The sequence below is a fragment of the Athene noctua genome, chromosome 1, assembly GCF_965140245.1.
Source record: "Athene noctua chromosome 1, bAthNoc1.hap1.1, whole genome shotgun sequence".
NCBI lineage: Eukaryota > Metazoa > Chordata > Aves > Strigiformes > Strigidae > Athene > Athene noctua.
In genome coordinates, this window is record NC_134037.1 from 138727145 (window position 1) to 138740428 (window position 13284).

General features: G+C 46.3%; 1 protein-coding gene across 4 annotated transcripts; it reads left to right on the forward strand.

Moving 5' to 3' along the window:
* Nucleotides 1–490: 490 nt before the first annotated feature.
* Nucleotides 491–13118, forward strand: GPR161 (G protein-coupled receptor 161). Of its 4 annotated transcripts, none has more exons than XM_074897876.1 (9): nucleotides 491–598; nucleotides 1565–1653; nucleotides 2307–2336; nucleotides 2440–2550; nucleotides 2648–3059; nucleotides 3580–4304; nucleotides 5455–5559; nucleotides 8270–8389; nucleotides 10273–12923. In XM_074897876.1, the coding sequence occupies exons 5-9, from the start codon at nucleotides 2692–2694 to the stop codon at nucleotides 10521–10523; spliced, it is 1569 nt and encodes a 522-aa protein (XP_074753977.1). In that variant the 5' UTR covers nucleotides 491–598; nucleotides 1565–1653; nucleotides 2307–2336; nucleotides 2440–2550; nucleotides 2648–2691; the 3' UTR covers nucleotides 10524–12923. The 4 variants fall into 4 exon arrangements, with proteins under 4 accessions (XP_074753977.1, XP_074753985.1, XP_074754000.1 ...); XM_074897884.1 differs by lacking the exon at nucleotides 491–598 and adding an exon at nucleotides 892–978; XM_074897899.1 differs by lacking the exons at nucleotides 491–598; nucleotides 10273–12923 and adding an exon at nucleotides 13036–13118 and having other exon boundaries at nucleotides 1225–1653.
* Nucleotides 13119–13284: the final 166 nt, after the last annotated feature.

Here is a 13284-nt window from a genome sequence, read left to right on the forward strand (position 1 = left end):
ATGATTTACTATTCCAGCACTGATGTCTGGGTGCTCCGGACACTTTTCTGCATCATCAAAAGGACAAACTTCCCCGAGCACGGGGATGCAACCTGCTGTCTGGCTCTGTTGGGCGGGCTGCGGCACTAGGGGCGACCTTAGGCAGCAGCCACGGGAACGTGACGCCCGTGTCATGACAAACTTGCATTTCTTCCAAAGCACAGAGCAACCAAAATACAGCAAAGCTCAAGTCGGAGCAGATGTCCCCTGGGCAGGATTGAGGGACTTGCCAGGATCTGGGGTAGCTGAGAATTGGGGATGCACAAACATTTAATCATCCTTCACCCTTTGTGCTGTGCTCACCGGTGTCTTGTTCTGAGGTGGTGGTGGGGAAGAACTCCCAGAGTCCACTCTCTGTTATTTTTAATAACATTTTGGGGTCTAGGAAATCTAGCAATTAGCATCAGCCCCCCTCTGCGACTGACTTGTGCGATGTGCTAGGGCAAGCCACTTCACGCGATTCGCTGCAAAACGGATTTTCCCCGCTTTTGGCTGATTCTTGCCTTTTCGGCGGAGGAGCGCTGCGAGGAGCCCTGCGGCCTCGGGGCGGGCCCGCGGGGTAGGTGCGGTGCCCCCCTTCAGCCGGGGTACGGCAGGGCTCTCCCCGCGGCAGGGGAGCGGCCCGGCCGGGGAAGCCGGCTCCCCCCCCCCTCCCCCCCTTACGCCCTGGCCAGGACTGGGGTGTCCGGGAGGCTCCGCGCAGTCTGAGACCGCGGGGGGGGGGGCCGAAGGCCGCACAGAAAATGGCGGGCGGCGAGGCCGGGGAGGGGGCGCGGCGGGATGAGGCGGTGGGGCGGGCCGGGCCGGCGGGGAGGGGGCATGGCCGTGGCGGGGGAGGGTCGGTCCGCGGCTCGGGGCCTCTGCCGGCGGCGGTGGCGGCGGCTGTGGGGGGTCCGGGGCGCTGTAACCCGAAAGCCCTCAGTGGGGCGGCGGCGGGCGGTGAGTGCGCTGCCGGCCTTGGGGGGGCGGGAGGCAGCGGGAGCGGCGGCGGGACCCGCTGGCCACCGGCGGCGGGACCTGGGACGTTGAGGGATGCGTGGGGCGGAGGAGTCTGCCCCCGCCCTTTGTTCGCTGCCTGAGGGAGTGCGGGGGCAAAATGGCGACCCCCTCCCTCCTTCCCTCCCTCCAGGAGCTCCAATTCGACGCTGCTGGCTCTGTGTGTGGCGGCACGATGGGGTGGGATGGGATGGGATGGGATGGGATGGGATGGAATGGGATGCTCCCCCCGCCGTGCCCCCGCTCCCGGAGGCGGCCTTGTCCTCGCCGCGGGGTGCAGCAGGGCCGTGAGGGGACGGCGAGCAGCAGATGGCCCCGGCGCCGCTACTGTCGCCCCTCGGGCTGCACCAGTCCAAAACCTGTACCAGTCCAAAAAGTCTTGGAAAGGCTCACCGAGGTGGTGCAGGCATGTTGAGAAACAAACTTGAGGGGAAACACTTGCAAACAGTCATCAGATAGCTTGACTATAGAAGAGCCAAGTTACGTTTTACCAAGCATGGCCCAATAATGTCTTTAATTATGCTCTTAGGAAAGCGCAGATAAAAATGGAAAAGACTCAGCTCTCCAGCTTGACGTTTCTGCCTAAGACCCCAGCAGCCGAGCAGATGAAACGTTTCTGTGAGTAGTCCCAGCTGTTTGGGAGCCATGGGTGGGCACAGCCACAGAGTTAGCTGATAGAACTTTCCCCAAGTTCCCAGTTTCCCCAAAATGTTAATCTGTTAATTGGTAGACTCTTTAGTTTTCTGGTTTGCATATTTGCGCTTTTTGGTGGTGTTTTTTCTTCAGTATGCTGGCCTGCAGATGGGTAAAGGATTGAATGAAGTAGGTAGGAGTGCCTGTTAAAGTCAGCAGGGAGCAGGCTGCTGAGAAATTGGGAGAAATACCGAGGTTTTAGAAAACAGAAACATTTTTGTAGGATAGACTTCAGCTTAATGCACGAACCTCATGTAGAGAAAGCCAGTTCCCCCAGTCCTTTGGTACTGGCAATAAAGTAGAATCACTGCTGTAGCTAAGGTGGTTATGAACACGGAGAAGCAATATTGAGAAAGGATGTGCATTGATCCCTAAGGCCTTGAATGTTGCTTAGTGACTGTTAAGAAAAAGACAGCAGGGTATGACTAGCCAGGCATCTGCAGGCCACCACTAAATGCTGCATAGGCAGAATACAAGGTAACAAGCAGGATAAACAAGCAGATTTTTTAAAAAGTGATTTTAAATTTAAAATTGGAGAAACAAAGACTGACAGTGACATTCTTGGTGTTTCTTCACAGCCTAAATGAAGGGACTGAGATGCACAGCTAGTAAGTATGTCTTAGAAACAGGTAAGATCCTTAGAAAATTTTAAAGTAAAATGTGCTAATTTTCTTCCTTATTTCCTCCCTTCCACGTCTTTTTGTCTTTCAGACAGTTTCTTCCCTGTTCTAGGCTTGGCTCTGTCATTGACCTCTTTGGTGACCACAGGCAATTTCCTGCCCCTTCGCTTTCCCTTCTAAAATGGTTTCCTGCATCCTACAGGTAAATTTTAATTAATGCAGGCAAAAGGGCCTCCAGTCTTTGGAGAGAGTTTGAAGAAATCTTGCCCGAATGTTTCTGAGCGTTGTTCTACTTCTAGCTGCTCAGCATGTCTTGGCTGCTCCAGCTCTGCATTCTCTGACCATGAGCAGCAATTCCTCTCTCAGCAACGTGAAGGGCCTGAGGAACCTTACCACGCACGACGATGGGGCGGTCAGAGTGACGGAGTCCGTTGCTATCATCGTCATTGCTATCTTCATCTGTTTGGGCAACCTGGTGATTGTTGTCACGCTCTATCGGAAGTCTTACCTTCTCACGCTGAGCAACAAGTTTGTGTTCAGCCTGACCCTCTCCAACTTTCTACTCTCTGTGCTGGTGCTGCCTTTTGTCGTCACCAGCTCCATCAGGCGGGAATGGATCTTCGGAGTTGTTTGGTGCAATTTCTCAGCCCTGGTCTACATGCTGATCAGCTCAGCCAGCATGCTTACACTCGGACTCATAGCTATAGACCGGTAAGCAGCTCTCTCTACTGAATCATAATGAATTGCCTCCTCATTCCCCAGAGCGACTCCTTGGCTGCTCGTAGAGTTGAGAAGCACTGCAGTGAATAACGCTGCGTACCGTTGTAGTGTCATTTTTCCTTCAGCCCCTTGTGAAATGATCCAGAACAGAAGTGATGTCATCAGTAATGCAGAATGCAGACAGGCATCTAGAGTATTTTAAAGCTCTTGGTGGTATGATAACATACTACTTGAGAAACAAAAGGCAGTCACTTTAAATTCCATATTATACCTAAACATGCACTCACACATAGGAACAGATTTCATAGCTGCATGTGTGCCTTCAGCCAAGTTTCGCAGTCTTGGCTGCAACGATACGTATTTATACATGTAAGTTTTATAAACAGGGTCCCTGAGCCTGCTTCGAGGTTTGGAGGAAAGAGAACTAGATATCAACATCATTAAAATAAGTTCTTTTTTTTATTGTGCATCTTTTGTGCTCCTGTTGACTCCTCCTTTTCTTGTCCACCAGGTACTATGCCGTGCTGTACCCGATGGTTTACCCGATGAAGATAACAGGCAACAGAGCAGTGGTAGCTCTTGTGTACGTGTGGCTACATTCCCTCATTGGGTGCCTCCCTCCCCTTTTTGGCTGGTCATCCTTGGAGTTTGACCAGTTCAAGTGGATGTGTGTGGCAGCCTGGCATAAAGAGGCAGGCTACACTGCCTTCTGGCAGATCTGGTGCGCGTTGCTGCCTTTTGTGGTCATGATGATCTGCTATGGATTCATTTTCCGCGTGGCAAGGATTAAGGCCCGCAAAATCCACTGTGGCAGCGTCATCATTGTGGAGGAGGACTCCCAGAGGAACGGGAGGAAGAACTCCAGCACCTCCACGTCTTCGTCTGGCAGCCGAAGGAATGCTTTCCAAGGGGTTGTCTACTCAGCCAACCAGTGCAAAGCTTTCATCACCATCTTGGTTGTCATCGGTGCTTTCGTCATTACATGGGGGCCTTACATGGTAGTAATTACCTCAGAGGCACTTTGGGGAAAAAACAGTATTTCCCCGGCCTTGGAGACATTAGCTACGTGGTTGTCCTTTTCCAGTGCCATTTGCCATCCACTAATTTATGGACTGTGGAACAAGACAGTTCGCAAGGAGCTACTGGGAATGTGCTTTGGGGATCGGTATTACCGTGAGTCCTTTGTTCAGCGCCACAGGACATCCAGGTTATTCAGCATTTCCAATAGGATCACAGGTAAGGTGCATGTCTGCAAAAGGCACTCTTCCTTAACACCCCTAAGGGCAAGGCTTAACTTCTACTGGAAACAGAGTGGGATGTTTCAGCAGACTTTTGTTCAGGTTATCATAGACACTTGAAAGGAGAATTGGTGGGAGTTAACAGTTGCCCAGAGTTTGTTTTTTTTTAAAGTAACAATGCAATGAAATTCCGGGTTTTTTTAATTTTTATTTTTAAAATAATTTTCCTGGTCCTGTTCAGAAGCATCCAGAAATGGGACATCTTCATGGGGTCCCTTACGACATTTCATGCAGAGGCAGGAACCAAAGTTAGTTAATGGAGAAGGAAGATCTGATATGCAGAAAGGAGAGAGCAGCAAGGCATCCATTATCTTTTCTGCAGCCTGGGATCACTGGGAGAGAACCCATCTGAATGAGAGTTCTGCAGCTGCAGCCACTTCACAAGCTGCAGGAGCTTTGGCTAACCTGTGTCCAGGAGATGCTATGGATGAATACGTTGGGAACTGAGGTGGGAGGGAAAAGACAGGAAAGTTCTTTCTCTTCACAAGCAACAAGAAGCTGACAGCTTCAAATTTATCAGGTGTATTAGCTCAAAGTTGAGAGGGAGAGGGAAAAAAAAAACCACAAAAACACAACCAAACCCACAATGAATCTTGAAGTGTGATCCAAAGACAGCACCTTTGTAAAAATCCTAGAATCTCCTCCCGTTTTGTTTGGGGGATTTGAAAGAAGCCAGCCAGCCAGCCTTGCTCATGAGCTTCCTGCCACACTAACAGCCAGTCAGAGCTGCTGGTGGCTACCAGGTTTGTCTCTGTCTAGAAGGTGTCTGGCAAATATCCCCATCTGTAAGTGCACGTGCTCCATATGCAGCCTGGCTGGCTGATAAAACGCATGCAATTGCAAAAAGAGTGGGAGGGAGATGGTGCAGGTAGAAAGGAGACTGGCCACATGGCAGGACTGCCAAGGATACCTGAAAGCTGCTGACTGGATTTCTAAGAGGGGAAGTCCGGATGCTGTGCACTCTGGATCTGCAAAGTGAATTTTGTATGTAGAATAATAAGGCAGCAGAGTGGGTATAACGGGAAGAGGTTTTTACTATTGCAGACCTCTTAAACATTCATTGTGTAACAGGAACAAAACTCTTGCAGATCTGGGTCTATCTCCTCATCTCACTGCCCTCATGGCAGGTGGGCGGCCATTAGGAAACAGCAGCAGCACAGGAGACACGGGTTTCAGCTGCTCACAGGATTCAGGTAACTAAAAGTCTCTTGCTCTCTTTTCTTGGGCAGAAGATTGCACTTGTAACTTGGCAGAACTCTCTGGGACAGTCTGTATTTATTCACACAGATGTCTCTTGGTGGATGGATGACATGAAGCATCTGGTCCAACCGTTAAAACAAAACTGCTGCAGTTAGTTTTTTCCTTCCTTGCTCTCAATATATTCACTTGCAAAATACTGTTTACACTAAGGAGTGACGATCCTTCCTTGATAATGTGTCCTGGGAACAGCACTCCCTGCTTTTGTGCCCTTCTCTTTTAGTTTCTATTGTTCTTCAGGCACTTTCCCTGTATCCCCAAGAAACAGAGCAACAAAGTGCTGTGGAGAATGTGCGTCTCTTTCTCAGTTTGTTAGAGGCCTTGTCTCATTCATCCTGCAGTACAAACATAAACAGGATGGTTTAATCACTAATTTAACAGTAATTGCATCACTACTAGCGATCTCTCAATTGAAGGTGGTTTGGAAACAGGGGAAAGAGTTCTGCCAGTAATTTTCTATCCAGCACTGCAGTTAGATTCTTCTGGCAGTTAATTCAAGTACCACACCTTAACTGCACTAATTATTTTAAAGAGTATTTCTGCTCTTGAGACAGCAGAGGGTGATCTTCTAATGTTTGCTTGGTGTTAGAGGTTTGTTTCTTACTTTCGTAAAGGAAGTCTGCGGAGCTAGGATTAATTTTGGTAGTTGTTTTACGCTGGTAGTTTTATGCCTGTTTGGGTATTCTGCAGTTGTATGTGATAAAGCAGAATAGCATCCTGGTAAACCTGGTTGAGGTTGTGTTATCTTTTGAGGAATGGTATGGAGCAGGTTAAACAACCGAACAAGCTAAATTCACAGTGAATGCTGTTAGAGGTGCCACTGTTACGGAGGGGGCACAGTCCATAGCCTGGGAATGGATGTGCAGTGATCCCCTGTGAAATACTGTTTCACTGGATGCCTTTACTCTGAGGAACTAAAGAGCAGAAAGAAGCCTTAGTCCCTCCTCAGTGCTGCCTGCTGCAGTACACGATCCCATGGCCTGCAATGCAGTTGTGTCTTTATCTGCCCAGGTAAACAGAAGCTGGGCTTTTCATGTTGTGAAAAACAGGTGAAGTAGTAGGAGATGAAAAAAAATCAAGTGGTGCCAGCTGTACACAAAATATGAAGTGAGATCTGAGTCCTAATTGCTGGGAGTGCTGCCGTAAGATCAGTTGTTCCAAGGATGAAGATCCACCCTGTAAGGGTAAGAGGCTAGTCCTGTTACTAGCCTTACTTGAAAAAAATGCACTGAACTAGTGCATTTCAAAAAATGCACTAAAATTCTGCTCTGTGGAACAAAGTATCTCTTTCTTCCTAGTGCAGCCTTCCCATTGCATACTAGATTTCTGAGGAAGATCTGGTACCCTTGGAGATCAGTAAGAGTATAGTAGTAAGTGCTCAGTAGACAGCCTCAAACCCAGCTGGTCCACAGAACAGCACAGAAGGTGGTTAGCTTTTTTGGGACTGTGCAGTAGGGCAGCAGCTCATTCTCTCTTTTGTGTGCTGGAGAGAGACATACGGCATAACGCATGACTTTCGCCTTAAAAGTTGTATCACTTTGCTATATCACAATGAATTGTCAGCAAAGACTAGACCTATGGAGCAGTATGTTGTCTAGAGGTATGTCCCCAGCGATGTCTTTCACTTCCTGTACAGTGGGTGCTGGAATACATCCTTATTGCAAAAAGAATAAATTTGGGGATCAAAAGCAGCCAAGTGGATGAAGAGGGATGTGAAGCCACTGTCTGGAGGAGTTCTGAAACCTGTGAAGGCTCTTTGTCCCAGGCCTGTTGTCACATCACAGGAGTAAATGGACTGATAGTGAAGTGTCACACATGGAATGTGTGCAAGCTGTGTCGTCCGACAGCAGCTTCCCTGAGGGCTGCTCACCCCACACTGACCTAGCATCTCCCCGAAGCACTTGCTCTGCTTCTCTCTTACACAGCAGAGACCAGCACTGCAGGGGTGCCCTAGTCTAGGCTGCAGTCTTGCCCGTGTCTGAAAGCATTGCAGAGATGCCAAGATTAATTTCCTTGTGCTTGTAAACGCTATTTAGTATCAGAAAGATGCAGGGAAGTGAAATAAATAAAATAATTACTGGACTGGATAAAAGACTCGTCAGACAAAAATAATTCTCAACCAGCAAGGGAATTTTCCCCATTAAAATACACTTCAAGAAAGACAAAATAGGTTATTAGAGACAAACTAAATTGAACAGAAAATTCTCCAGTTAAGATTTCCATCCAGGTCTGATTACAAACATGACATTTGGCAGCTATGGTCGTCTGCCTCTGAGGTAGCCATTGTTAGCCTCTTGTCTTCACCAGGAAATGGGGGGAGTTGCCCTCAATTTTACCCTTTATTTACCGAAGATAAGGTTTCACCTTTGTCTGCTGTCCTCTTGACATTATAAGCTCTTAAGCTGAGCATTTTGGAGCTGCTTGTGGTTTTAGATGGCTAATGAGAAAAGATTTCCAAATCCTCTGAATGAAAACTCTGACCTCATTTTCTGTGAAGTGTTTAATTTGAGCTGAAATTTAACTCATAAAAGCTGGGTTTAGGCATCTTTTGCAGAAACTGTTATAGACTGAAAAGTTTTTGCCACCACTTAAATATTGTATCCCAGTGTTACTTGGTCATGCTTGAGAACTTTTGCTTTGTTTCAGGAACAGATGCAATGCTTCTTGAAGATTATAGTTCAGATGGCCCTCATGCCCCACACTGCATCTGTCCTCCTCGAAGGAGGAGTTCAGTGACATTTGAAGATGAAGTGGAGCAAATTAAAGGTGGGTTTAGGTGTAAGTATGGAAATACTCAGAACCAGCTATACTGCCTGCTCAGGAAGCCTTCCAGGACCTTCAGAATTGCCTTAAAACATACCTGACCACTGTTCACATTGACAGACCTGACCATTCATGCGAGTACAACAGCAGGTAAGGTCAGGTCTTTCCTCCAGTTCTCAATTAGCAACAGACAAGGACAAGAGTTAAAAGCTGTGTTTTCCTGCACACATACCATTTATGTTGCACAGCAGTATCCTCTCTGCAATTCCACTCATCCGGTGGCTGTTGTAGTCTGGTTTGTGTTTCTCAGGGAATACATTTTCTTGCTGTTGTACTTTAATTGCATTATCCCGCTGTTTCTCATTTGCTGCCTCCTCTCAACTTTCGTCGTTCACAGACTTGAAATTCTTCCATTTACAGACTTCAATGGTCTGAATATAATTTCATTCTTTCACTTAACTTTTTTTTTACTTTACTTCACTTACTTTACTGAGTATGTTTCTCAGCAGTTAGGGGTGAGAATAGATGAACCACTTCTTTTCAGTCAACTCACTTGATTCTGTGCTAGCAAAGTGCTGCTGTGATAATTTGTAAAATATGGCAAAGTTAGTTTAAGCTGATAGTTGGAATAATAGGACTAGAAGACTTGATAATAACAACTGAATTTACCAAACAGTAAATGATTGCGGACAGTACAAAACTGAGCAGAATGCATTTTAGAATCAAGTAATAATAAAACTTGACTGATTTCTATGATTCTGAAATGATGAGAAGACTCTTTCTGTGGAATTTTCTCTTGAAACATCTTGGCAAAATTCATTTTTGCCCTCTTCCCATCATGAGGTGATTATTTCCTTGGACAAATACATTACCATATGTTTCCCATTATCTTTCTCAGTGATTATGTAGGGGCAGGCATCTAATTTCTTTTGCAGCTCAGTAAAAGATGCAAAAGTTCCCCACAGGTTTAGCAATTCTCCCTGGTATGTCTCTGAGTTTGCAGAGGCCCAACATGTTGGTGGGTAGAGAGGTAAACAAGCTACAAAAGCAACTACATCAACACTGAAGAGAAGGTGTATCCAAGGTAATAAAAGGTTAGGAAGAAGTACACTGTTGTTTGCAACTGCAGTCTCCAACCTCTCCTGGCATGGAGAGCTCTACAGCTTCCCCACTGGAAGTAGAGGTGGGTTCTACGGTGTGGCTGGAACAATTTTAAGCCTAAGGACAGCAGACTGATGATTTTAATCACTACTTGGAAAAAGCTCTTGGGATTTGGGGACTGCATAAATACAACATCTGATGTTTGGGCTTAAAACATAGTACAAAATAGCTCTTAAACTGTCAATGAAGTGCAAGGTTTTAGTCCAAATGCACTTCAGAATCCCTGTAAGGCTGTAAGTCATGCTTACAGCAGAGGAAGTACAAATTGAGGGTTCTGTTCCTGTCTTCTGCATGAATTCTTGCCTGATCCAGACAATTGTCCCTAATCCTGGACTCTGGGTTGTAAGCAGAAATCAGGCTATTGACTTCAGTTGGGTACAAATTCAGATCAATGAAATCCTGTGTGCGCCGGTCCAGATTCAGAAAAATCACTCAAGATACACTTAATTCACAGTTAAATGTGTATAAGCACTTTGCTTCATCAGATCTTACTTTTTTTCACTTGAATTGGAGGTAATCTTTCTCTGGTTGACCTGTCGAGGTCCCTCTGAAGGTTTGTGTTCATAGGATGGTTTAGGAACCCTGGGTGTTGTTGGTAAATGCGCTCTGTAGGATCCGGGCATGATCATACCTTTACAAAATACTGGCCTCCAAGCAGCTGTGCAGCCATGCTGATCAACTGTTCGTTTTCTGATATGTTGCCTTTTTTTTTTTTTTTTTCCCAGAAGCTGCAAAGAATTCTGTTCTTCACGTAAAAGCCGAAGTCCATAAATCTCTGGACAGTTACGCATCCAGTTTAGCAAAAGCTATTGAAGCTGATGTGAAAATCAGCTTGTTTGGGGAAGATGCTTTGCCAGGAGCTCTGTTGTTCCCTGTGCGGGCTCTGCCAGCAGGCAGTATGAACACACGGCGTGGTGTCAGGCCCCATGCTGGCCAAAGACTTAAGTTGCAGAGCATCGATGAAGGGAATATTTGACAGGAGCATTGGAGTAAGAGAGCAGAATGAAACCACTGAGCGGGATCTATGACAGCTGTTAGTGCTTCTACAGAACCAGGACACCTTGTCGGGGTATTTTCAGTGTTTTTTCAACACTTGAAAACCAGCTGAATTCTGGTACTTACATGAGCATTTGTTTACTGTTTAGGGTGCTATTGACTCTTTTGTGCCATGTCTTAAATCTGCCACACAGTGCATGGGAATGACCAGATCATTAGTCTGTTGGATCTTGGGTCCGTTATTGGCCAAAGCCGATACAGGAATGAAAAAGGAAAAGTATGTGCAGTGTTTAATTCATTATTGCATTGATGCTTTTCTGACCACCAGGATAATCAGTTTATACTTGATAGCTGGAGTGCTCTGATAGGAACTCATGCAGTGGATACTATGTACAGCCTTACAGTCACAGACTCCCAAATGAGGAGCATGGACTTCACTAAGGGCAAAACCTGAACATTTTGGAGAGCTCATGCTAACTATGGTCCTACTTACACTTGCTAGCAGGTATTTCTGGCTGTTTGGCCATCAGAATGCTAGATCTGCAAGCAGACCGTGCGTTGCTTCTGCATTATGAGACACCAGCTTCTCTAGATGTTGTGTGTGGGAGCAGACCTGTGCTGGAAATACTGCAAAGATGCTGTTTGAGGAAATCATCAGTGCAGGGTTCTTAAGTTTCTCTGAGAACCTCACTTCCCTGGTTTTTCTTTTGCTAAAAGGTCACTCTGCAGCTGTGGTAAGCTTGACAGAATATAAATAAGGTATTACCACTTCATATTCAGGATTCATCTTTTCTAGAGTGAGCAGTTCTGTAAGTTGGTTTTTGGTTTTTTTTAATCATGAGGGAATGTAGTATTTAAGCTATAGTTACCTCAGTGCATATATTTCTTGGAGTATTAACTCATTACTCTCCAAAATAAGAACATTTGGCACTTCTATTGCACTTTGCATGTTCTTAAGCACTGTACAGACCTTATCTTGTTAGGCCTTTCTGAGCGGGTTGGTCAGCCATGCTTGCCAAAGAAGGGGGGAGCTTGGCAACAGTCAAGCTGCTGGCAGTGAAATGAGCTGCAGAGGTGGAAAGGTTTGTGACAAAAAGAGGGATGAGGTAGATTGTACAAGCGTGCCTGGCTTGAGGAACCTTTCCGTGCCTTCCCGGGCTGGCCCCTTCCTTCCTTTGTGGGGTTACAGCCCTGCCTTACTGCTTATCTCAGAGAGGGAGATGTAAGTGAATAGGGTCATTTCTTGGGGGTGGGTGAGTAGCCAATGGATTTAAGGACCAAGGATTTTCATTGTTTACTCCATGTTCTTGCCCGTGCCTCCACCTTTCCCCAGAAGTGGTTTGTACGAGTTTTTGCTGTGGAATGTTTGGGAATTGGGGGCAGGATGTTTCCATCTGGGCAAAAACTGGGTGTATTGTACACTTGTTGAATTATGACTCGTTCAGAGGCACAGAAACCAACCATTTTTGAGGCAGAGCCTCTGTCCAGTACTGTATTTAGACATCCTATTTGTGTTCCCAACTCAGAAATACAGTTCAGCACAAACTTATGTCCATCTCTGGACAAAGCAGCTTGACTTAATGAACTAGCCTGAATCCCATTACATTCCCATGTAGGATAGAACTGCATGCTTAAAATTCAGTACATGGTTTGCTGATTAAGAACAGGCTGTTAAAGCAAGAACACTTAAGCACCAGTAAGATGGCTCTTTGTGTAATACAGGAATGAAACAGCTAATAATAGTGAGGCCCTCACTGCTGTATTTTTTGCTTCTAGTGTGTTAGATAAATAGGCACCTGTGGGCAATCATTGAAAAATAATTAAAAATCCCAGTATTAGCCAGGAGACGCCCTGCACTGAGGTCATTATTGTGATCATTACACAGTTGCTTATAGTACTCAGCACTCCTTAAGGTATATACTTGCCTTAGATGACTTGGAGTGTTTTAATCTGCATCCCTTTTATTGCGTATTCCAGCTTCAAAACCAGCTGAGCAAAGTTGTTGCTGGATGTGAAAAGGGCATGGGTGAGTGTGAATTCATTGTGGTTGGGTCAGTGCTAGCTGAAAACGATGTAAATTTAGGAGGAAAAATTCCAAAGCACAAAATTGTTAATACTGTGTAAAAAACACGTTTTTCACGCAGGTACTGAGCCAAATGCAGCCTTCAGGCAAGGTCAGTGGCGTTGCACCAGTTTACACTGTGATTTGGCTGTCAGTGTTGGTTTCACTAATCTGTTATTTAGTGTAAATGTTGTTAATGTTTTTATTACACACGTTATAACCTTTCCGTTATTCTGTTATTACCGGAGTCAGTATCTCACTTGGATTGTCGTTAACAAAAGCAGTAATTAAGAAATGCACAAGCTTTGTAAAATTGTATTTCCCACCTTAAATACAAAAGGAAAAAAACAGCTTCTACTGGTCCCTGCTGTTTGTTTCCACTGCTGTTATTTCCACTGAAGTTTATTTTAAAATATTTCACTTTTTAAAGTATATTGAACGTCATGGATGAACGTGGCGAGCCCCCGGGCCGCTGCCCAGGGCGCGGCTGTACCAGGAGCCGGCGGCTGCCGCAGCAGGGCGCTCAGCGGCCGCGCGTCCCCGCGCTCCATCGACCTGGCGGCTCTCGGGCAGGTAAAAAACAACTCAGAAGGGCTTTTAGGTGCTGCCCGGCTCGACCCACCAGCCCCACGCACCGAGGTCGCGGGGAGGCGGCGCGGAGCGGCTCAAGGCCGCCGCC

Bases quoted from the DNA above. Each gene is read 5' to 3' on its own strand.
- GPR161 (XM_074897876.1), top strand. From the start codon at position 2,692: ATGAGCAGCAATTCCTCTCTCAGCAACGTGAAGGGCCTGAGGAACCTT. The intron at 3,060-3,579 runs GTAAGCAGCTCT...CTTGTCCACCAG, and splicing joins GGACTCATAGCTATAGACCG to GTACTATGCCGTGCTGTACC. The intron at 8,390-10,272 runs GTGGGTTTAGGT...TTTTTTTCCCAG, and splicing joins TGAAGTGGAGCAAATTAAAG to AAGCTGCAAAGAATTCTGTT.